The sequence below is a fragment of the Rana temporaria genome, chromosome 1 (assembly GCF_905171775.1).
Source record: "Rana temporaria chromosome 1, aRanTem1.1, whole genome shotgun sequence".
In the NCBI taxonomy this organism is placed as follows: Eukaryota; Metazoa; Chordata; class Amphibia; order Anura; family Ranidae; genus Rana; species Rana temporaria.
Window position 1 is genome coordinate 35,370,765 of NC_053489.1, and position 25,704 is coordinate 35,396,468.

Below are 25,704 nucleotides of genomic sequence, written 5' to 3' on the forward strand. Positions count from 1 at the left end.
TTTTGACACATTTTTGGGACAATTGTCATTTTCACAGCAAAAAATTCTATAAAAATGCATTGTTTACTGTGAAAATGACAATTGCAGTTTGGGAGTTAACCACTAGGGGGCGGTGAAGGGGTATAGTGTGACCTCATAATTGTTTCTAATTGTAGGGGGGCGGGGCTGGACGTGTGACATCATTGATCGTGTTTCCCTATATCAGGGAACACATGATCAATGACGCGCCACAGTGAAGAACGGGGAAGGTGTGTTTACACACAGCTCTCCTCGTTCTTCAGCTCCGCGGGTCCCGCCGCGGTCACGGAGCTTTGGACCGGGTCGCGGGCGCGCTGGTCACTTAAAGAGGACGTACAGGTACGTGCTTGTGCCCAGCCGTGCCATTCCACCGACGTATATTTGCAGGAGGCGGTCCTTAAGTGGTTAAGCCAATTTTAAGTCAATTTTAAATGTATTTTTTTTTTTTAAAAAGAGGTTGCACGACCGAGTAATCGTCAGTCAAAAAATCACAGCGCTGAAAAATGGTCTGGTAATGAAGAGGTACCGTATATACTCGAGTATATGCCGAGGCACCTAATTTTACCACAAAAAAACTGGGAAAACGTATTGACTCGAGACTAATGCCGCATACACGCGATCATTTTTCGGGTTGTAAAAAATTACGTTTTTTTTAACGTCATTAAAAATGATTGTGTGTGGGCTTCAGAGCATTTTTCGGGGTCTGAAAAACAGGCAAAAAAAAAAAATTAGCTCTATTTTTTCACCACGTTTTTAACGTTGTTGTTTTTCGGGTTGTAAAAAATGGTCGTGTGTGGGCTTAAACGACGTGAAAAATCAGCGCATGCTCAGAAGCAAGTTATGAGACGGGAGCGCTCGTTCTGGTAAAACTAGCGTTCGTAATGGAGTAAGCACATTCATCACGCTGTAACAGACAGAAAATCGCGAATCGTCTTTTACTAACACGGAATCAGCTAAAGCAGCCCCAAGGGTGGCGTCATCCGAATGGAACTTCCCCTTTATAGTGCCGTCGTACGTGTTGTACGTCACCGCGCTTTGCTAGAGCATTTTTTTTTTCACGATTGTGTGTAGGCAAGGCCGTTTTAATGATGAAGTTGAAAAAAACATTGTTTTTTCTAGAGCCTGAAAAACTTTTGGGTAGATCCACGTACCTCCGCGTATTAATCTGCCGGGCGCAGCGTATCTAAGATACACTACGCCGCCGTAAGAATTTGCGCCGTAAGTTACGGCGGCATAGTGTATCTTTGGCGGCGTAATGGCGCGGCATTCAAATCTCTGTGATGGGGCGTCTTTTATGTAAATACGTTGTGACCTGACGTAAACGATGTTTTATTTTTGGACTGCGCATGCCGTCCGTGGGGGTATCCCAGTGCGCATGCTCGAAATGAAACCGGAGCAAGCCAATGTCTAAGACCGGATGACGTCATTCAACGCAAATCCCTATTCGCAAAAGACTTACGCAAACGACGTAAAAAAATCAAAATGCGAGGCGGGAACGACGGCCATACTTAACATTGAGTACGCCTCATAATAGCAGGTTTAACTATACGCCGGAAAAAGCCGAACGCAAACGACTTAAAAAAATGCGCCGGCCGGACATTCGTGGATCGCCGTAACTAGCTAATTTGCATACTCGACGGGGAACTCGACGGAAATGCCACCTAGCGGCCGCCGAAAAATTGCACCTAAGATCCGACGGCGTACTAAGACGTACGCCTGTCGGATCTATCCGAGATGCACTCGTATCTTGTTTTGTAGATACAAAACAAAGATACGACACGCAAAATTTTAAATTACGCGGCGTATCAAGAGATACGCAGGCGTAATTTTTCTGTGGATCTGGCCCTTTGTTTTTTACAACCTGAAAAATGATCGTGTGTACGCGGCATAAGCCTAGGGTGTCCATCTGCATGCCTCTCTGTGTCCATGTGCCCATGCCCCACTGTGCCCATGCCTCACTGTGCCCATGACTAGACTTACGTTTAACATGGGTGTCTATGGAAGGGCTGCTCGAATTTGAAAAATCGGTGCTCCCCGGCCATAGGTCCCCCAGACAACAAACTTTGCACACTTGTAGAAAAGAACTGGGGCTACACGTGTGCCAGGTTTTGGGTCCAGGTACCGGGTCCCCAAAGTTACCGGAGAAATTACCGTTTAACATGCGAGTCTATGGAAGGGGTGCCCGACTTTGAAAAATCGGACAACAAACTTTGCACACATGTAGAAGAAGAGTGGGGCCAAGTTTGGGGTCCAGGGGACCGGTACCGGGTCCCTAAAGTCTGGGAGATCAGGCGCAAAAAGGTAAAACGAGTATAAGCCGAGGGGGGCATTTTCAGCACAAAAAAATGTGCTGAAAAACTCGGCTTATACTCGAGTATATACGGTATATACAGGATGCTACTCAAATGGTTAACCACTTGACCACCGGGCCTATTCTGGCACTTCTCTCCTTCATGTGAAAATCACAATTTTTTTGCTAGAAAATTAATCAGAACCCCCAAACATTATATATTTTTTTTTTAGCAGACATCCTAGGGAATAAAATGGCAGTCATTGCAATACTTTTTGTTACACCGTATTTGCACAGCGGTCTTACAAGCGCACTTTTTTTGGATAAAAATCACTTTTTTGAATTAAAAAATAAGACAACAATAAATTTTGCCCAATTTTTTTATATATTGTGAAAGATAATGTTACGCCGAGTAAAATGATACCCAACATGTCACGCTTAAAAATTGCGCCCGCTCGTGGCATGGCGTCAAACTTTTACCCTTAAAAATCTCGATAGGCGACGTTTAAAAAATTCTACAGGTTGCATTTTTTGAGTTGCAAAGTAGGTCTAGGGCTAGAATTATTGCTCTTGCTCTAACGATCGCGGCGATACCTCACTTGTGTGGTTTGAATACCGTTTTCATATGCGGGCGCTACTCGCGTATGCGTTCGCTTCTGTGCGCGAGCTCGTCGGGATGGGGCGCCTTAAAAATTTTTTTTTTTGTTTTCTTATTAATTTTTATTTAGTTTTATAATTTTTTACACTGAAATAAAAAAAAAAAAAAATTGATCACTTTTATTCCTATTACAAGGAATGTAAACATCCCTTGTAATAGAAAAAAGCATGACAGGTCCTCTTAAATATGAGATCTGGGGTCAAAAAGACCTCAGATCTCAAATTTAGACTTAAATGCAAAAAAAAAAAAAAAAAAAAAAGTCATTTTTTCAAATGACAAAAAAAAAAAATGTTTCTTTAAGAGGCTGGGCGGGACTGACGTTTTGACGTCACTTCCGCCCAGCAGAGCTATGAGAATGGGTGAAGGAGATTTCTCCTTCAGTCCCGTCCCCGCTCAGCTGCCGGACACATCCGATCCCCTCCGCCGCTACCGACGGCTCCGGTAAGCGGCGGAGGGCGCGGGAGAGCGGCGGGAGGGGGGGCCCTCTCCCGCCACCGATAACGGCGATCTCGCGGCGAATCCGCCGCGGAGACCGCCGTTATCGTGTACACCACCGCCCCCTGAAAAGATGAATATCTCGGTTGTGGCAGCAGCTGCTGCCGTTACCGAGATATTCAACTTTAAAAACAGGACGTCTTTTTGACATGGGGCGGTGGTCAAATGGTTAATCAAAGGTGCAGATTTATAAATATATAAAAAAACACGTTAAAGTGATAACTGAGCACTAGCTGGCAACACTGCTCTGCAAAATCCCCAACTGCATTGGGGACATGGACAGAAGGGGGTGGTAGAGAACAGCGGGGTCAACAGCATTTTTTTTTGCAGAATAGAGAAAATGAACCTCATAGTGACTGAGTATGAACAGCATGTAATATACCATTTATTGATAGTTTTTTGATGATGTGGATTTAACCACTTCAGCCCCGGAAGAATTTACCCCCTTCCTGACCAGAGCACTTTTTGCGATTCAGCACTGCGTCAATTTAACTGACAATTGCGTGGTTGTGCGACGTGGCACCCAAACATTATTGACGTCCTTTTTTCCCCCCCCACAAATGGAGCTTTCTTTTGGTGGTATTTGATCACCTCTGCGGTTTTTAATTTTTGCGCTATAAACAAAAAAAAAAAAAGTGCCAATTTTGAAAAAAAGCTATATTTTTTACTTTTTGCTATAATAAAAATCCCCAAATAATATATATATATAAAAAAAATTATTTCTCAGTTTAGGCCGATACGTATTTTTCTACATATTATTGGTAAAAATTTGCTATAAGCATATTGTATATTGATTGGTTTGCGCAAAAGTTATAACGTCTACAAAATAGGGAATAGTTTTATGGCATTTTTATTAACTAGTAATGGCGGTGGTTGACAATTTTTATTGGGAATGCGATATTGCGGCGAACACATCGGACTCTTTTGATGCATTTTTGGGACCAGTGACATTTATACAGCAATCAGGGCTAAAAAAATGCACTGATTACCGTATAAATGTCACTGGCAGTGAATGGGGTTAACACTAGGGGGCGCTCAAGGGTTTAAATGCGTTCCCTTACGTGTGTTCTAACTGTGACGGGATGGGAGTGACTAGGAAAGATGACAGATCGGTGTTCATACTTTGTATTGTATGAACACACGATCAGTCTCCTCTCCCCTGATCGCAGGTGCCTGGCAGTCATCACGCCCGCCAGGCACTGGCATCATTATTTTTTTCACTAGTAATGGCGGCGATCTGCGATTTTTATCGGGACTGCGACATTGCGGCGGGCACATCGGACACTTTTGACACATTTTTGGGACCATTGGCATTTATACAGCGATCAGTGCTATAAAAATGCACTGATTACGGTATAAATGTCACTGGCAAAGAAGGGGTTAACACTAGGGGGCGATCAAGGGGTTAATTGTGTTCCCTAGGTGTGTTTCTAATTGTAGGGGGATGAGACTGACCTAGAGGAAATGACAGATCCTGGTTCCTAGCTATTAGGAACAAGGAACAATCTGTCATTCCTCACAGAACAGAACAGGGATGTGTGTGTGTGTTTACACATCCCCGTTCTGGCTCTCGTGCCCGCGATCGCTCGTACCGGCGGTCATTGCAACGAGCATCGGCACCCCCGCGCACCTGCTTTCACGCTTAAAGGAGCCAACGTACAGCTACAACGGCTCGCGGGATCGCGACGACCTGCCGCTGTTTAATGACGGCGGCTGGTCAACAAGCGGTTAAGCGGTTGTAAAGTCTATTTAATTTTTTTTTAAAAGAGGTTGCACGACCAGGTAATCGTCAGTCAAAATATCACAGCGCTGAAAAGTGGTCTGGTAATGAAGAGGCAGGACTTTTTTTCAGCAGGAACGTGGGGGACCGCAGTTCCTGCACCTCTAGCTCTGAATGTATGTAATGGCAAGGGGTTCTGGGGTGTACTGGAGGGTCTATTGATGCTGGCTGCTGGGGGATCTGTTGTTGCTGGAGAGGATCTATTTTTTCAGTGGAAGGGTCTATTTTTGCTGGGGAGGTCAGTTGTTGCTGGTGGGGGATCTATTGTTGCTGGGGGGCTCCTATGGTACTGTGAGACAATTGTTGCTGGGAGACATCTACTGTGGAGGGAGAGGTCTATTGCTGCTAACTGTTTAGAGTCTATTGTTGCTGAGGGTGCTCCGTTGTTGCTGGCTACAGGGGATCTATTTTACTTCCTATCATTAACAAATTACATAGCACCACAAATTGATTCTTGGTTCTGTATCCATTACCGAGAGGTGGGTAGGGGGTGAAACCAAGGAATGGTGCTCAGAGGTGGGTAGGGGGTGGAACCACGGAACGGTGCTCGGAGGTGGGTAGGGGGTGGAACCACGGAACGGTGCTCGGAGGTGAGTAGGGGGTGGAACCACGGAATGGTGCTCGGAGGTGGGTAGGGAGTGGAACCACGGAATGGTGCTCGGAGGTGGGTAGGGAGTGGAACCACGGAACGGTGCTCGGAGGTGGGTAGGGGGTGGAACCACGGAACGGTGCTCGGAGGTGGGTAGGGGGTGGAACCACGGAACGGTGCTCGGAGGTGGGTAGGGGGTGGAACCACGGAACGGTGCTCGGAGGTGGGTAGGGGGTGGAACCACTGAATGGTGCTCGGAGGTGGGTAGGAGGTGGAACCACGGAACGGTGCTCGGAGGTGGTTAGGGGGTGGAACCACGGAACGGTGCTCAGAGGTGGGTAGGGGGTGGAACCACGGAACGGTGCTCGGAGGTGGGTAGGGGGTGGAACCACTGAATGGTTCTCGGAGGTAGGTAGGGGGTGGAACCACGGAACGGTGCTCGGAGGTGGTTAGGGGGTGGAACCACGGAACGGTGCTCGGAGGTGGGTAGGGGGTGGAACCACAGAATGGTGCTCAGAGGTGGGTAGGGAGTGGAACCACGGAATGGTGCTCGGAGGTGGGTAGGGGGTGGAACCACGGAACGGTGCTCGGAGGTGGGTAGGGGGTGGAACCACGGAATGGTGCTCGGAGGTGGGTAGGGAGTGGAACCACGGAATGGTGCTCGGAGGTGGGTAGGGGGTGGACACAAGAGGTGACTCGGAAGGAGGGAGTTCCTGCTCCTATTCTCTATAGGGGGATATACAGGATGCTACTCAAATGGTTAATCAAAGGTGCAGATTTATCAATATATGAAATGAACATGTTAATTGATTGTTAAGTGATAACTGAGCACTAGCTGCCAACACTGCTCTGCAAAATACCCAACTGCATTAGGGACATGGACAGAAGGGGGTGGTAGAGAACAGCGGGATCAACCAGTTTTTTTTGCAGAATAGAGAAAATGAACCTCATAGTGACTGAATATGAACAGCATGTTATATTCCATTTATTGATAGTTTTTTATGATGTGGGTTCAACCACTTGCTGGCTGCTTCACGAAGCTATACCTCAGCAGAATGGCTTGTGTGGGAGAAAGCAACGTACCTGTACCTCCGTGACCGTGCCCCCGGGACTCGATGCCCGCCGGTGTCCCTCGATCGTGTCACGGAGCTGCAGAACAGGGGGATGCCTATGTAAACAAGGCATTTCCCTGTGCTGCCTTGTGACAGGACGACAATCTACTGCTCCCTGTCATCGGGAGCAATGATCAATGTCGTGTCACTTGTAGCCCATCCCCCACGGTTAGAATCACTCCCTAGGACACACTTAACCCCGTTCCCTGCCAGTTTCATTTACACAGTAATCAGTGCAGTTTTATAGCACTGATCGCTGTATAAATGACAATGGTTCTGAAATATCGTCAAAGGTGTCCGATGTGTCGCCATAATATCGCAGTCACGGTAAAAATCGCAGATCGCCTCCATCACTAGTAAAAAAAAAAAAAATGCCATAAAACTATCCCCTATTTTGTAGACGCTATGGCCCGGATTCAGATAGAATGGTCTATCTATCTGCGGGCGTAACGTATCTCAGATACATTACGCCAACGTAAATTAGGACGCAAGTTCCGTATTCAGAAAGAACTTGCGCCCTTAGTTACGGCGGCGTAAACGTATGTTGTCTGGCGTAAGCCCGCCTAATTCAAATGGGGATGATGTGGGCGTGTTTTATTTAAATTAATGGTGACCCCGCGTATTTGACGTATTTTACCAACGGCGCATGCGCCGTCCGTGGAATATCCCAGTGTGCATTGCTCCAAAGTACGCCGCAAGGACGTATTGGTTTCGACGTGAACGTAAATGACGTCCAGCCCTATTCGCGAACGACTTACGCAAACGACGTAAAATTTTCAAAATTCGACGCGGGAACGACGTCCATACTTAACATAGGATACCCCTCATATAGCAGGGGTAACTTTACGCCGGAAAAAGCCTAACGCAAACGACGTAAAAAAAATGCGCCGGGCGGACGTACGTTTCTGAATCGGCGTATCTACCTAATTAGCATATTCATCGCGTAAATATATGGAAGCGCCACCGAGCGGCCAGCGTAAATATGCAGCCTAAGATACGACGGTGTAAGACACTTACGCCGGTCGGATCTTAGGGAAATCTATGCGTAACTGATTCTCTGAATCAGTCGCATAGATAGGACAACGCAACTCAGAGATACGACGGCGTATCAGGAGATACGCCGTTGTATCTCCTTTCTGAATCCGGGCCAATAACTTTTGCGCAAACCAATCAATATACACTTGTTGCGATTTTTTTTTTACCAAAAATATGTAGAAGAATACGTATCGCCCTAAACTGAGAAAGAAATTGTTTTTTTTATATATATTTTTTGGGGATATTTATTATAGCAAAAAATATTGCTTTTTTCAAAATTGTCGCTCTTTTTTTGTTTATAGTGCAAAAAATTAAAACCGTAGATGTGATCAAATACCACCAAAATAAATCTCTATTTGTGGGAAGGAAAGGACGCCAATTTAGTTTGGGTACAGCGTCGCACGACCGCGCAATTGTCAGTTAAAGCGAAGCAGTGCCGAATCGCAAAAAGTGCTCTGGTCAGGAAGGGGGTACATTTTTCCGGGGCTGACACTTTAAAGTTTATATGAGATTTTTAGTGATTGGGTTAATTAATAGTTTAATAATCCTCTTCAAACCAGAAATCGGGCTGGTTGGAGGTAGGGTTGCCACCTGTTCGGGATTCACCCGGACAGTTCAGGTTTGGAATCCATTGCCCGGGTTTCAAAACTGTCGGAGACCCGGACACATTATTCAGACCGGACTAATGCTGGCCATACACTATCCGAAAAATCGTCCGAACGAACTTTCGAAAAACGAACGTTGGGCCGTGAGCGCAAACGACAGTGCCATCATGTAATGACCGATAAATCGATCAATGGACATAAATAAAAAAAATTTGGGTCGTTTTTTTTACTTATACCTAGTGCAGAAAGTAACTGTTTGAAAAACGAACAAACTGTCTGAACGACCGATTTTTGCCCGATTTTTCGTATAGTGTATGGCCTGCATAGGTCTCCCCCCTCCCCCCTTCTCTCTCCTGCCTCTGAATGAGTACACTAAGGTAATTCAGGGTTCTCAGAGCACCCCTTACATCAGAGTTCCCCTTTACACCAGAGGCCACAATGTTTCCCCTTACATCAGAGTCCTCTCCGTACACCAGAGCATCCCTTATGTTGAGTCTCCGGAGTTCTCCCTTACATCAAAGTATGCGGCGTCCTCCCCCTTACAGTGAAAGGGAACTCTGCCAGTTCAGATGTAAAAGGGGAAATCTGTAGACTCTGATGTAAAAGGGGAAATCTGTAGACTCTGATGTAAAAGGGGAAATCTGTAGACTTTGATGTAAAAGGGGAAATCTGTAGACTCTGATGTAAAAGGGGAAATCTGTAGACTCTGATGTAAAAGGGGAACTCTGTAGACTCTGATGTAAAAGGGGAACTATGTAGACTCTGATGTAAAAGGGGAACTCTGTAGACTCTGATGTAAAAGGGGAACTCTGTAGACTCTGATGTAAAAGGGGAACTCTGTAGACTCTGATGTAAAAGGGGAACTCTGTAGACTCTGATGTAAAAGGGTAAATCTGTAGACTCTGATGTAAAAGGGGAAATCTGTAGACTCTGATGTAAAAGGGGAACTCTGTAGACTCTGATGTAAAAGGGGAACTCTGTGGACTCTGGTGTAAAAGGGGAACTCTGTAGACTCTGATGTAAAAGGGGAACTCTGAGGAGTGAGGAGCTGCAGATTGGAATGGAGAGCTCCACCCACCTCCTGCCCTGCTAATAGGAGGACATTGTTGGGTGGGAGGGGGGTCAGAGAGGGGACACATGGACTGATCACAGCCTCTGCCCTGCCAAAGGTACAAGTCCTGTGCGGGGGAGGCAGACATTAGAATGGGGGAGTGTCATATTAGAGAGGAAAGGGGGTGGGGGGCTGCAGGGGCACTGTGATGGAGGAGACTGTGATTGCTAGGGGAACTGTATAATAAAGGGGACTGCACTGTAAAGGGGTACTGTAATCATTACAGTGTCCCTTTACAGTGCAGCCCCTTTACAGTGTGGTCCCCTTTACATCACAGCCCCCCTTTACATTACAGTGCCCCCCTTCTTGAGCAGTCCCTATTACATTACAGTGCCCTCTTTACATCACAGCCCCCCTTTTACAGGGCAGCCCCCTTTATCTTACAGTGCCTTCTTTACAACCCTGCCCCCCTTTAAATGACAGTGCCTCATTTACAGTGCAGATTCCATTACATCACAGCATCCCTTTACATTACAGTGCCCCCTTACATCACAGCCCCCCTTTATATTGCAGTGCCCCCCTGGCACTGTAATGTAAAGGGGGGCTGTGATGAAAAGTGGGTACTGTAATATAAAGGGGCACTGTAATGTAAAGGGGTCTGTGATGTGAAGGGAGAATGAGAACACTAATATAAAGGGGGCACTGTGCTGTAAAGGGGCACTGTAATGTAAAGGGGGTCTGTGATGTGAAGGGAGACTGAGGACACTGATATAAGGGGGGGGGGGGGGGCTGTGCTGTAAAGGGGGCACTGTAATATAAAGTGGCACTGTAATGTAAAGAGGGTCTGTGATGTGAAGGGAAACTGAGGACACTGATATAAGGGGGGGGACTGTAATGTAAAGGGGGTCTGTGATGTGAAGGGAGACTGAGGACACTGATATAAGGGGGGGGGACTGTAATGTATAGGGGGGCTGTGATGTAAAGAGGCACTGTAATGTAAAGGGGGTCTGTGCTTTGAAGGGAGACTGAGGACACTGATATAAAGGGGGCTGTGCTGTAAAGGGGACACTGCAATGTAAAGGGGGTCTGTTATGTGAAGAGTGACTGAGGACACTGATATAAAGGGGGGAGTGGCCTGTAAAGGGGGCACTGTAATATAAAGGGGCACTGTAATATAAAGGGGGCTGTAATGTAAAGGGGGCTGTAATGTAAAGGGGGCATTGTAATATAAAGTGGCACTGTAATGTAAAGAGGGTCTGTGATGTGAAGGGAAACTGAAGACACTGATATAAAGGGGGGACTGTAATGTAAAGGGGCACTGTAATGTAAAGGGGGCTGTGATGTAAAGGAGGCACTCTAACGTAAAGGGGTACTGTAATATTAAGGGGCACTGTAATGTAAAGGGGGCTGTGATGTAATAGGGGCACTGTAATGTAAAGGGGGTCTGTGCTGTGAAGGGAGACTGAGGACACTGATATAAAGGGGGCTGTGCTGTAAAGGGGACACTGCAATGTAAAGGGGGTCTGTTATGTGAAGAGTGACTGAGGACACTGATATAAAGGGGGGAGTGGCCTGTAAAGGGGGCACTGTAATATAAAGGGGCACTGTAATATAAAGGGGGCTGTAATGTAAAGGGGGCTGTAATGTAAAGGGGGCATTGTAATATAAAGTGGCACTGTAATGTAAAGAGGGTCTGTGATGTGAAGGGAAACTGAAGACACTGATATAAAGGGGGGACTGTAATGTAAAGGGGCACTGTAATGTAAAGGGGGCTGTGATGTAAAGGAGGCACTCTAACGTAAAGGGGTACTGTAATATTAAGGGGCACTGTAATGTAAAGGGGGCTGTGATGTAATAGGGGCACTGTAATGTAAAGGGGGTCTGTGCTGTGAAGGGAGACTGAGGACACTGATATTAAGGGGGGGGGGCTGTGCTGTAAAGTGGACACTGTAATATAAAGGGGCACTGCAATGTAAAGGGGGGTTTTAATGTAAAGGGGGGCTGTAATGCAAAGGGGGTCTGTGATGTGAAGGGAGACTGAAGACACTGCTATTAAGGGTGACTGCAATGTAAAGGGGGGCTGTGAGGTAAAGGAGGCACGGTAATGTAAAGGGATACTCTAATATTAAGGGGCACTGTAATGTAAAGGGGGTCTGTGATGTAAAGGGGGTCTGTGAAGTAAAGGGGGGCTGTGAGGTAAAGGAGGCACGGTAATGTAAAGGGATACTCTAATATTAAGGGGCACTGTAATGTAAAGGGGGTATGTAATGTAAAGGGATACTCTAATATTAAGGGGCACTGTAATGTAAAGGGGGCACTGTAATGTAAAGGGGGGCTGTAATGCAAAGGGGGTCTGTGATGTGAAGGGAGACTGAAGACACTGACATTAAGGGGGACTGCAATGTAAAGGGGGGCTGTGATGTAAAGGAGGCACTGTAATGTAAAGGGGGTCTGTGATGTAAAGGGATACTGTAACCCTAAGGGGCACTGTAATGTAAAGGGGGTATGTAATGTAAAGGGGGTATGTAATGTAAAGGGGGTATGTAATGTAAAGGGGGTATGTAATGTAAAGGAATACTGTAATATTAAGGGGCACTGTAATGTAAAGGGGGTCTGTGATGTAAAGGGGGTCTGTGAAGTAAAGGGGGGCTGTGAGGTAAAGGAGGCACGGTAATGTAAAGGGATACTCTAATATTAAGGGGCACTGTAATGTAAAGGGGGTATGTAATGTAAAGGGATACTCTAATATTAAGGGGCACTGTAATGTAAAGGGGGCACTGTAATGTAAAGGGGGGCTGTAATGCAAAGGGGGTCTGTGATGTGAAGGGAGACTGAAGACACTGACATTAAGGGGGACTGCAATGTAAAGGGGGGCTGTGATGTAAAGGAGGCACTGTAATGTAAAGGGGGTCTGTGATGTAAAGGGATACTGTAACCCTAAGGGGCACTGTAATGTAAAGGGGGTATGTAATGTAAAGGGGGTATGTAATGTAAAGGGGGTATGTAATGTAAAGGAATACTGTAATATTAAGGGGCACTGTAATGTAAAGGGGGTCTGATGTGAAGGGAGACTGAGGACACTGATATAAAGGGGGGAAAAGGGCTGCCGGGAATCCGGTTCCTGGCGCCAAAAAGGTCGGGCACTACTGTTTTAAGGCACATGGGATGGGACAGTATGAATGGACCCTGCAAGTGTAAGAAAACAATAATAAAGGTAATAAACACTAATTAAAAATCTGGTTATTTTGCTGCCCCGCCTTCCAGCCTCAGATTGATCGTTGGAGACGGTTCTTATACACATGCTTACAATGATTGTCTGTACATTTCCAATGTAAAAATACTGCGATATGAGCCTAGAGGAGCGCATTGTAAATTGCCTGCTTTTCTTACTAGAGGCCTGCAGTTTAGCTGGCAGAGCGGAGAGGAGTTGGGAAATTGGACTAGGATCTTTAATTTCACGGATGACGGAGCAGTGAAGACGGGGAGTGACGCAAGCGGCAGGTACAGACTCACACAGAATAACAATGGATAGCACAGACCATACAATGCATTCTGTCCCACAATGTCTGCTGTTCTTTCAGCACCGCCTTAAAGGGCCATTCCTCGCTTGATGACCGTCCGGCCCATCCAACACCATCACTCTGCAGTCATAAGCGATGCATGTTACATTGGTGCGATGCGGCGCCATTCGTTCCCCATTGCAGCTTGCAGACGGGTGTGTCCTGCAGCGCAACGCCTGCAACACAATACACTGCCGGGAATGATACACACACCATTTTTGGTGCATTGGCAGCCCAATCATTTTGATGAGGCAACGCACCAAGACACACCACATAACAGTCATCTACACGTGTGCATTAAAGAGGAAGTAAAGGCAAAACCCCCCCCCCTGCAAGACAAAGGCATAATGAGCTAGTATGCATAAGCCCCCGCAGCCGTCCTCATACACGGCTCGGGCGGCCAACATCTTTCCCGGGGGGTTACTTCCAGGTATCGTGGCTCCGGCGCTATGATTGGCCCGGAGCCGCGATGATGTCACTCGTGTGCTCGGGAGCCGCCAGTCGCGGCACGGGCTCCTTTAGGAACGGCACGATCGCTGTTGCTAAAGTGCGCCCGCGCCGTTGACATTGGCGCCTGTCCTTTCTGTAGATATCTCTTAAACCGTGGAGGTTTAGGAGATTTTTCGAGCACCTACAGGTAAGTCTTAATCTAGGCGTACCTGTAGGTTAACCCAAATGACCCAAGGGGTTTTTACAATTCAGCCCTGCGTCGCTTTAACAGACAATTGCGCGGTCGTGCGACGTGGCTCCCAAACAAAATTGGCGTCCTTTTTTCCCCCACAAATCGAGCTTTCTTTTAGTGGTATTTGATCACCTCTGCGGTTTTTATTTTTTGCGCTATAAACAAAAATAGAGCGACAATTTTGAAAAAAATTCAATATTTTTTACTTTTTGCTATAATAAATATCCCCCAAAAACATATATAAAAAAAAAATGTTTCCTCAGTTTAGGCCGATACGTATTCTTCTACCTATTTTTGGTAAAAAAAATCGCAATAACCGTTTATCGGTTGGTTTGCGCAAAGTTTATAGCGTTTACAAAATAGGGGATAGTTTTATTGCATTTTTATTTTTATTTTATTTTTTACTACTAATGGCGGCGATCAGCGTTTTTTTTCGTGACTGCGACATTATGGCGGACACTTCGGACAATTTTGACACATTTTTGGGACAATTGTCATTTTCACAGCAAAAAATGCATTTAAATTGCATTTTTTATTGTGAAAATTGCAGTTTGGGAGTTAACCACAGGGGGCGCTGTAGGAGTTAGGAGTGTAGGAGTGTGTGTTTACAACTGAAGGGGGGTGTGGCTGTAGGACTGACATCATCGATCGAGTCTCCCTATAAAAGGGATCACTCGATCGATGCAGCCGCCACAGTGAAGCACGGGGAAGCCGTGTTTACATACGGCTCTCCCCGTTCTTCAGCTCCGGGGGGGCGATCGCGACGGAGCGGCTATAAACAAATAGCTGCACCGTCATCCCGGATCGCTCCCCGCGGGAATCCGACCGCCGCATGTAGCGGGGGGGGTCCCGATCGGACCCGCGGAAAGGCAGGGACGTACAGGTACGCCAATGTGCCTGTACGTGCCATTCTGCCGACGTATATCTACATGCGGCGGTCAGGAAGCGGTTAAAGTGGTTGTACCGTATATACTCGAGCATAAGCCGAGGACCTAATTTTTACCCCAAAAAACTGGGAAAACGTATTGACTCGAGTATAAGCCGAGGGTGAGAATGCAGCAGCCACTGTAAGCGGAAAAGAGGGTCAACAATGCCCATTTGCAGCTTCACTGTGCCCATTGCAATCTCACTGTGCCAAACTCACTGTGCCCAACCTCCCTGTGCCCATTGCAACCTCACTGTGCCCATTGCAACCTCACTGTGTCAACCTCACTGTGCCCATTGCAACCTCACTGTGTCAACCTCACTGTGCCCATTGCATCCTCACTGTGCCAACCTCACTGTGCCCATTCCAACCTCACTGTGCCAACCTCACTGTGCCCATTGCAACCTCACTGTGCCAACCTCACTGTGCCCATTGTCAGTGTACCTGAAATTGACAAGCTGCGGGCGTCCATTCATTGTTTAAAACTCGCGGTCACCTCCTGGTCCCTTCTGTGATGGGCGTTTCTCAGCAGACACAGTTCCGCCTATCACGGACGTTCTCTCATTCTCGGACTCAGTTTCCCAGCAGACACTTAGCCAGATTCACGTAGACGTGGCTAACGTTAGGCAGGCGTAGCGTATCTCATATACGCTACGCCGCCGTAAGTTAGAGAGGCAAGTGCTGTATTCACAAAGCACTTGCGTCCTAAGTTACAGCGGCGTAGCCTAAATGTGCCGGCGTAAGCGCGCCTAATTCAAATTGGGAAGAGGTGGGCGTGTTTTATGCTAATAAGGCATGACCCCACGTAATTGACGCTTTGAACGTACGGCGCATGCGCCGTCCGTGGACATAACCCAGTGCGCATGCTCCAAATTACGCCGCAAAGACTCATTGGTTTCGACGTGAACGTAAATTTCGGCCAGCCCCATTCACGGATGACTTACGCAAACGACGTAAAAATGTTAAAATTTTACGCGGTTCCGACGTCCATACTTAACATTGGCTGCGCCATCTTTTTGGTGGTTTATCTTTACGCCTGAAAACGCCTTACGTAAACGGCGTATCTTTACTGCGACGGGCAAGCGTACGTTCGTGAATAGGCGTATCTCGCTGATTTACGCACTCTAGGCGTAAATCAGTGTACACGCCCCTAGCGGCCAGCGTAAATAGTCAACTAAGATACGACGGCGCAGGCGGTCGTATCTTAGCAACATTTAAGCGTATCTGATTTTGAGAATACGCTTAAATATACGACGCCGCAGATTCGGAGTTATGACGGCGTATCTACTTTAAAATGAAATCCGGGGACATATTTTTTGTTTACTAGTAATGGCAGCAATCAGCGGGGGTCCAGGCCCCTTTCTCAAGATAGGCCCATTTGCCCCCCCCCAAAAAAAAAAAAAAAAAGATTGACCTCGGGGGTTGTAGCTCGACGACCAGAGGTCACAGAAACCCCACATTTGGGGAGTAGTCAGGTAAAGACCTACCCCACAATTGGGACGACTATCATTTATGGTTTCGGAGATACGGGCCTGCTTGCACAGCCTGTTAGAAGCTACATACAGAGCGGCCAGTATAAATACAAGCTGACACACTCTGCAGAAGACCGATAGGATCACAGGGCTTATAATAATTATTTGTATATTACTCATGGTAATTAACCCCTTACCACCCAGGCAGATTCTGACACTTCTCTACTACATGTAAAAATCATCATTTGTTTTTTGCTAGAAAATTATGGTGGTCTTTGCAACTTTTTATGTTGCACGGTATAGAGCTGCACGATTCTGGCTAAAATGAGAATTGCAATTTTTTTGGCTTAGAAGATAGATCACGATTCTCTCACGATTCTTGCGGCGTAACATCATCTTTCACATTAAAACAAACAAAATAATGGGCTAACTTTACTGTTTTGTTTTTTTGGTTTTAATTATTCATTGAAGTGTATTTTTTCCCGAAAAATTGCATTTCAAAGACCGCTGGGCAAATGCAGTGTGAGATAAAATATTGCAGCAATTGCCATTTTATTCCCTAGGGTCTCTGCTAAAATATATATATAATGTTTGGGGGTTCCAAGTAATTTTCTAGCAAAAAATATTGGGCCAGATTCAGGTAGGGCCGCGCACTGATACGGCGGCGCACCGTATCGTTTTTACGCTACGCCGCCGTAAATTACATGAGCAACGCTGTATTCACGAAGCACTTGCTCCGTAATTTGCGGCGGCGTTGCGTAAAAGGGGGCCGGCGTAAGCGCGCGTAATTCAAATGATCCCGTAGGGGGCGTGGATCATTTAAATTAGGCGCGTTCCCGCGGCAAATGTACCGTGCATGCGCCGTCCCTAAATTTTCCCGACGTGCATTGCGGTAAATGACGTCGCAAGGATGTCATTGGCTTCGACGTGAACGTAAATGGCGTCCAGCACCATTCACGGATGACTTACGCAAACTACGTGAAATTCGAAAATCGCGACGCGGGAACGACGTCCATACTTACCATTGGCTGCGCCGCCTAATAGCAGGAGCAGCCTTACGACGAAACCGACGTACGCAAACTACGTAAAAAACTACCGTCGGGTGCGCGTACGTTTGTGAATCGGCGTAAGTATGCAATTTGCATATTCTACGCTGACATCTATGGGAGCGCCACCTAGCGGCCAGCGTCAGAATGCACCCTAAGATACGACAGCATAAGAGACTTATGCCAGTCGTATCTTAGGCTACAGTCGGCGTATCTAGCTTTCTGAATACAGAAAGTAGATACGCCAGCGCTACTTAGCAATTACACTGCGTATCTATGGATAGGCAGGCGTAATTGCTCTCTGAATCTACCCCATTGATTTTAACTTAAGAAACAAGTGTTGGACTTTAAGTGGTTAAATTTCCTGCATTTACACACAGAAATTTGATCTAAGAAGGAAGTTGGTTACAATGTTTCATGTTACAAACTTGGCAGACTGCCCAGATTTTTTCTTTACACACACAGGGGCCGGATTCAGATACCTCAGCGTATCTGTCCGGCGTAACGTATCTCCGATACGTTACGCCGCTCTAACTTTGGGCGCGAGTTCTTTATTCAGAAAGAACGGCGGCGTAACGTATGTGTTGCGGCGTAAGGCTGCGTAATTCAAATGGGGATGTAGGGGGCGGGTTTTATTTAAATTTGTGTTGACCCCGCGTTTTTTACGTTTTACTTGCGCCGTCCGTAAAATATCCCAGTGTGCATTGCTCTAAATGACGTCGTAAGGACGTCATTGCTTTCAACGTGAACGTAAATTACGTCCAGCCGTATTCACGAACGACTTACGCAAACAACGTAAAATTTCAAAACTTGGCGCGGGAACGACGGCCATACTTAACATTAGCTACGCCTCATATAGCAGGGGTAACTATACGCCGGAAAAAGCCAAACGCAAACGACGTAAAAAAAAAGCACCGGGCGGTCGTTCGTTTCTGAATCGGCGTAAATCCTCATTTGCATATTCCTCAAGTAAAAAAAATACGGAAGCGCCACCCAGCGGCCAGCCTGAAATTGCAGCCTAAGATCCGACGGTGTAAGACACTTACACCTGGCGGATCTTAGGGATATCTATGCGTAACTGATTCTCCGAATCAGGCGCATAGATACGACCGGCCGGACTCAGAGATACGACGGCGTATCAGGAAATACGCCGTCGTATCGCTTTCTGAATCTGCCCCACAGAAGTTTATCCCTTTGATCTAAGAAGGAAGCGTTAGTTACAATGTTTGCTGTTAAAAACTTGGCAGACTGCCCAGATATTTTCTTTTGACAGCTGAAAGTCTCTCCACTTGTTAGGCCTCATTCACACTTGGCGGACTCCATCGCTACGGAGTCCGCCTGCTCCTGTCGGCTCAGCGGGAGATCAGTCCGCAGATCTCCACTGAGCCGACGGATGACAAGCTCCTCTCTGCTCACTGAGCGGGGAGGGGCTTGTCGGGCACCGCTGTGTCCTATGTAGCGATCTGATGAAAACGGACAGCATGTGCTACGCCGACGTAACATTGAGAGGCAAGCTGCGTATTCACAAAGCACTCGCTCCCATATTTGCGCCAGCGTAACGTAACTTGGCCGGCGTAAGCCCGCCTAATTCAAAGTAGGAAGGTAGTGGGCGTGATCCATGTGAATTAACCGTGACCCCATGTAAATGAATGGCCGAACGAACGGCGCATGCGCGCGCATGCTCAGAATCACGTTGCACATACTCCCTCAGATACAGCGGCTCAATGCCTACGACGTGAACGTAACCTACGCCCAGCCCCATTCACGTACGACTTACGTAAACGACGTAAAATACGACGGCCGTTTCCGACGTCCATACCTTAACATGACTTACCCCTGCTTTATGAGGAGTAAACTTACGCCGGACGTACGCCTTACGTAAACAGCGTAGATTACTGCGACGAGCGTAAGTACGTTCGTGAATCGGCGTATCTTGCTCATTTACATATTCGACGCGTAAATCAATGGAAGCGCCCCTTGCGGCCAGCGTAAATATGCGCCCAAGATTCGACGGCGTAGGAGACTTACGTCGGTCGTATCAAGCCAAAATTCAGGCGTATCTTGTTTCCTGAATCAGGCGCATAGATACCACGGCGCATCCGTGGACTTACGCGGCGTATCAATAGATACATCGGCGTAAAAGTCGTACCTGAATCTGGGCCATAGAGTCGGACGGATGTTCGTGAATCGGCGTATCTCCCTCATTTGAATATGTGAATAGAAAATCAATGGGTGCGCCAAATACGTCCAGCGTAAATATGCGCCCACTCTACGCCGGCGTAGGAAAGTTACGTCGGTCGGATGAAGCCTATTTTCAGGCGTATCTCAGTTTGTGGGCACGGTGCACAGATACGACGGCGCATATTTACACTTACGGGCCCGGATTCAGAAAGGAGATACGACAGCGTATCTCCTGATACGCCGTCGTATCTCTGAGTGTGCGGCGTCGTATCTATGCGACTGATTCAGAGAATCAGTTACGCATAGGTTTCCCTAAGATCCGACCGACGTAAGTGTCTTACACCGTCGTATCTTAGGCTGCATATATACGCTGGCCGCTAGGTGGCGCTTCCGTATATTTACGCGAGGAATATGCAAATGAGCTAGATACGCCGATTCAGAAAAGTACGTCCGTCCGGCGCATTTTTTTTTACGTCGTTTACGTTAGGCTTTTTCCGGCGTAAAGTTACCCCTGCTATATGAGGCGTAGCCAATGTTAAGTATGGACGTCGTTCCCGCGTCGAGTTTTTAAAACTTTACGTCGTTTGCGTAAGTCGTTCGCGAATAGGGCTGTACGTAAAGTTACGTTCACGTCTAAAGCATTGACTATTTGCGGCGTAATTTCGAGCATGCGCACTGGGATTTTTTCACGAACGGCGCACTGGGATTTTTTTCACGAACGGCGCATACGCGGGGTCACAGTTAATATACATAAAACACGCCCACATCATCCACATTTAAATTAGGCGGGCTTACGCCGACACGCATACGTTACGCCGCCGTAACGAAGGGTGCAAGTTGTTTCTGAATACGGAACTTGCGCCCTAATTTACGGCGGCGTAACGTATCTGAGATACGTTACGCCACCCGGAAAGATACGCCGCTTGGGCCGGATTCAGATACATTGGTGTATCTCAAGATACGTCGGCGTAAGTGCTTCGTGAATCCGGGCCTTTCACTCCTATATATATATATATAGAACTGTAGTCCGGAATTTTGAATAAGCGCATATTTATGTTCGGTTTTCTCTTTTTCCTATTGCATGGCAGAATTCGCAGTTGCTGTGTAAGTAATTATATGAGACAAGATCACTGTAGGCTGGGGGGGGGGGGGGGGGGAGACGGCACATGGCCGCGGTAGCTGGATTGGGGAAGGAGGGGGGGGGGATTGGGAAATGTAGGGAAGTACGCGCACAGAGGTCATTAAGCAGATCGTCCCAACCGTGACAACATCATCTGGCAGTCATGCCGCAGGTTCTGGAATCTGGCTGCGAGTTCGCTGTGCTGGAAACTCGGCCGCAGCTGAACGCTGAGCCCCCAGAATTATATAATCCTCTGACAGATCAGCTCTGTCTCCTTCTGCTCGCCTGCGCCGAACCGATCTGCCCCCCCCGCCACCGGTACCCCGGGCACTGACAGCAGGCGTGGGGCTCACTTCTAATCTGAGGCCGCTGCTCGCATGCTGTTGTCTGCTCCACTGCATTGGACGGGAAAAGTACAGACAAATAAATAAACTGTAGGAATAGCAGCTGACTGCGGGAGCTTTTTGTGTTTTTGGATTCGTTGTTTGATCCCCCGTGAGATTGTGGATTACCGTGATCCCGGAGACGGCTTGTGACGCAAGGACTCCATTGAATGTTCAGGAACATCCGTTTCAGGCAGTGTGGTCTGAGCCAAAACTAGCCACGCCCACATTTGTCAATGATCATCATTATGGCAGCGGTCTCCAGACTACGGCGCATTGCTTGCCTTTATCTGGATCTTGGGGCTCTGTTCCTCCCATTCATAAAAGGCACCATTCCCTCCACTGACACCAACAGTGGGGCACTATTCCTCCCACTGACACCAACAGTGGGGCACCATTTATCCCACTGACACTAACGATGGGGCACTATTCCTCCCACTGATACAAGGCACCATTTCCTCCACTGACACCAACAGCGGGGCACCATTTCTCTCACTAAGACTAAAGATGTGGCACTATTCCCCCCACTGATATAAGGCACTATTGTTGACACTGATTAAAACGACCATTCCCTCCACTGGTACCAACGATGGGGCACTATTCCTCCCACTGACACCAACAGTGGGAAACTATTCCTCCCACTTATACAAGGCACCATTCCCTCCACTGACACCAACAGTGGGGCACTATTCCTCCCACTGATTAAAAGCGACCATTTCCTCCACTGGTACCAATGTTGGGGCAATATTCCTCCCACTGATACAAGGCAATATTCCCTCCACTGACACCAACAGTGGGGCACTATACCCCCCACTGTTAAAAGCGACCATTCACTCCATGGGTGCCAACAATGGGGCTCTATTCCTCCCACTGATACAAGGCACTATATTCCCTCCACTGACACCAACAGTGGGGCACTATTCCTCCCACTGATTAAAAGCGACCATTTCCTCCACTGGTACCAATGATGGGGCACTATTCCGACTGATTAAAAGCGACCCGCAGGTGTTTCAGGGTCTGTGCCTAAAGTTTTTTCACCTTAATGCATAGGACGCATAAAGGTGAAAAGACTTTTACCTTCACAACCCCTTTAATATTAATTGAACCCTGGGCAACTTTTTTTTTTTACTGTATCAGATCAGGCAGCGATTGTGATGGGTTGCCAGAGGTTACAGCATATCATTACCACTTACTGACTGGTTGCTAGAGGCTACTGCATACATTAGAGGTTACAGCAAATGATTTCCGCTTGTTTATTGGTTGCTAGAGATTTCTGTACAGTTATACTGCTCACTGTCACTGACTGGTTGCTAGAGGTTACAGCACACATTAGAGGTTACAGCACACGATTTCCGCTTGTTGATTGGTTGCTAGAGATTACTGTACAGTAATACTGCTCACTGATTGGTTTCTAGAGGTTACAGCACATCATCTCTTCACTGCAGAGGGGCGTGATATACATATGAATGCCGCCTTTATTTACGTATCAATGTCGCTGGCCTCAGCTATTTACATAAGAATGCAGTTATTTACATATGAATGATGCTGTTATTTACATATGAATGATGCCGTTATTTACATATGAATGATGCCGTTATTTACATATTAATGATGCCACTATTTACATATGAATGATGCCACTATTTACATATGAATGATGCCGTTATTTACATATGAATGATGTCGTTATTTACATATGAATGATGCCGTTATTTACATATGAATGATGCCGTTATTTACATATGAATGATGCCACTATTTACATATGAATGATGCCACTATTTACATATGAATGATGCCGTTATTTACATATGAATGATGCCATTATTTACATATGAATGATGCCATTATTTACATATGAATGATGCCATTATTTACATATGAATGATGCCGTTATTTACATATGAACGATGCCGTTATTTACATATGAATGATGCCATTATTTACATATGAATGATGCCATTATTTACACATGAATGATGCCGTTATTTACATATGACTGATGCCACTATTTACATATGAATGATGACGTTATTTACATATGAATGATGCCACTATTTACATATGAATGATGCCATTATTTACATATGAATGATTCCACTATTTACATATGAATGATGCCGTTATTTACATATGAATGATGCCATTATTTACATATGAATGATGCCACTATTTACATATGAATGATGCCGTTATTTACATATGAATGATGCCATTATTTACATATGAATGATGCCACTATTTACATATGAATGATGCCGTTATTTACATATGAATGATGCCGTTATTTACATATCAATGATGGTTATTTACATGTAAACACAGGGGGCTAGATTCAGATAGCCCTGCGTAATTTAGTGCGGGCGTAACGTATCTCCGATACGTTACGCCGCCGTAAATTAGGGCGCAAGTTCCGTATTCAGAAAGAACTTGCGCCCTTAGTTACGGCGGCGTAATGTATGAGGTCCGGCGTAAGCCCGCCTAATTCAAATCTGGATGATGTGGGCGTGTTTTATTTAAATTTCATGTGACCCCGCGTATTTTACGTTTTACGCATGCTCCGTTCGTGAAAGAATCCCAGTGCGCATGCCCGAAATTACGCCGCAAATCGTCATTGCTTTAGACGTGAACGTAACTTACGTACAGCCCTATTCGCGAACGACTTACGCAAACAACGTAAAATTTTTAAAATTCGACGCGGGAACGACGTCCATACTTAACATAGGATACCCGTCATATAGCAGGGGTAACTTTACGCCGGAAAAAGCCTAACGTAAACGACGTGAAAAAATGCGCCGGGCGGACGTACGTTTTTGAATCGGCGTATCTACCTAATTTGCATATTCGACAAGGAAATCTACGGAAGCGCCACCTAGCGGCCAGCGTAAATATGCAGCCTAAGATACGACGGTGTAAGAGCCTTACGCCGGCCGTATCTTAGGAAAAAAACTGGCGTATCTTGCTTTCTGAATACAGAAAGAAGATACGCTGGCGCTTCGTAGCACTTACGGCGGCGTATCAATAGATATGCCGGCGTAAAGGCTATCTGAATCCGGGCCAGGGTCTCCAGGTGTGTCACCTGTACACAACAATAGGGCAGAGCTGGGCAGCATTGGTAGCAGCACTTCACACTGAGATATCAGGACACAGCACAGGACTAAAACTTCAAGGGACAAGGGAATTTAAACTGGGATAGTTGGCAAGTATGAGGCAGCTGCTTTGGGCCGCACAACAATGACATGGCCCAGGGCAGCTTCCCCTTTTGCCCTGCCTTAAAGACAGCCCTGCACACATCTATATACTACAGTTATGACTTGGAACATTCAGACTCATCCCAATCTACCAGTCGACTTCTGTACAACCACCCTGTCGGGTTTTCCCCGCTCGATCAACGCTGCAGGCTATAGCCGGCAGGGAAGTCTCTCCGCTGTCAGAATACAATTGCTCAGTGGGAAGGATCCCCCCCCCCATACACATCTAATTGGTGGATAATCGGGTATAATCTATGGGCTGCTTTAATCATTACCGTGTTGCATTCACTTGTGCATTTTCTATCTGCCTAGAATATAACTGTCTGCCCTCTTGCTGTAAAGCGCTGCGCAAACTGTTGGCGCTGTATACGTAAATCCTGTACGATGGCTCTAATAATAATAATATAGCCTAAATCAGTACATGGCCTCTGCCAGTATACACAGGGGGTCCTGAATGATGTGAGCAGGGGGGTTAAGTGATCCGTGTCAGGTTCAATTTTTACTTCCTGCGACTTTGAAACTGTATCTCCTGTGCACAGCTGAAGGGAGCGGATTACTACATAACCTGTCATTGATCGTTCTGTGCCACTAATCACCAAGCCCCCCTCTCTATCTCCGCAGTGTCAGGACTGGGGTCCGGGTATGTTAACCACTTCCATACCGGGCACTTATACACCCTCCCGCCCAGACCAATTTTTAGCTTTCAGCGCTGTTGCACTTTGAATGACAATTGCGCGGTCATGCTACACTGTACCCAAACTAAGGGCCAGATTCACAAAAGAGATACGACGGCGTTTCTCCTGATACTCCGTCGTATCTCTGTTTCTATCTATGCGACTGATTCATAGAATCAGTTACGCATAGATATCCATAAGATCTGACAGGTGTAATTGTTTTACACTGTCGGATCTTAGGATGCAGTACCGCGGCCGCCGCTGGGGGGAGTTCGTGCCGTAAACCAGCGTCGGGTATGCAAATTAGGAGTTACGGCGATCCACGGCGGATTTTCGCGTTCGATACGTCGCCGCTAGTCTAGTTTCCCGTCGCAAAGTTAGTCGTCGTTTTAGGTGCCCTAACTTTACACAGCAATCGTATTGCTGTATAAAGTATGGCCGTCGTTCCCGTGTCGAAATGTAAAAATGAACGTCATTTGCGTAAGCCGTCCGGGAATACGGAATTACGCTACGCGCGTCGCCGTTCGAAAAAAATGACGTCACTGCGCGCAAAGCATGACGGGAATTGCGAAACGGAGCATGCGCAGTAGGTCCGGCGCGGGAGCGCACCTAATTTAAATGGCACACGCCCATTTGAATTGGCCGGACGTCTTTACGATACACCGCCGCAAGTTTCCAGGTAAGTGCTTTGTGGATCGGGCACTAAAACTGGAAACTTGCGGCGGTGTATCGTAAACGGGTTACGTTACACCGGCGCTATTGTACGTGAATCTGGCC

The 25,704-nt window shown here is 46.8% G+C and overlaps 1 protein-coding gene across 2 annotated transcripts in view; it reads left to right on the forward strand.

Annotated features, from left to right (window-relative positions):
- The window catches only part of ST8SIA5 (ST8 alpha-N-acetyl-neuraminide alpha-2,8-sialyltransferase 5), a 125,908-nt gene that overhangs the window by 50,758 nt on the left and 49,446 nt on the right, over positions 1-25,704 (forward strand). Inside the window, exon 2 of one of the 2 annotated variants that reach the window (XM_040336318.1) lies at positions 13,027-13,134. The exons of the other annotated variant lie outside the window; for it this stretch is intronic. Within the exon in view, the coding sequence (XP_040192252.1) occupies positions 13,027-13,134 (108 nt within the window). The remainder of the gene's footprint in view (positions 1-13,026; positions 13,135-25,704) is intronic. 2 annotated transcript variants of the gene reach the window in all.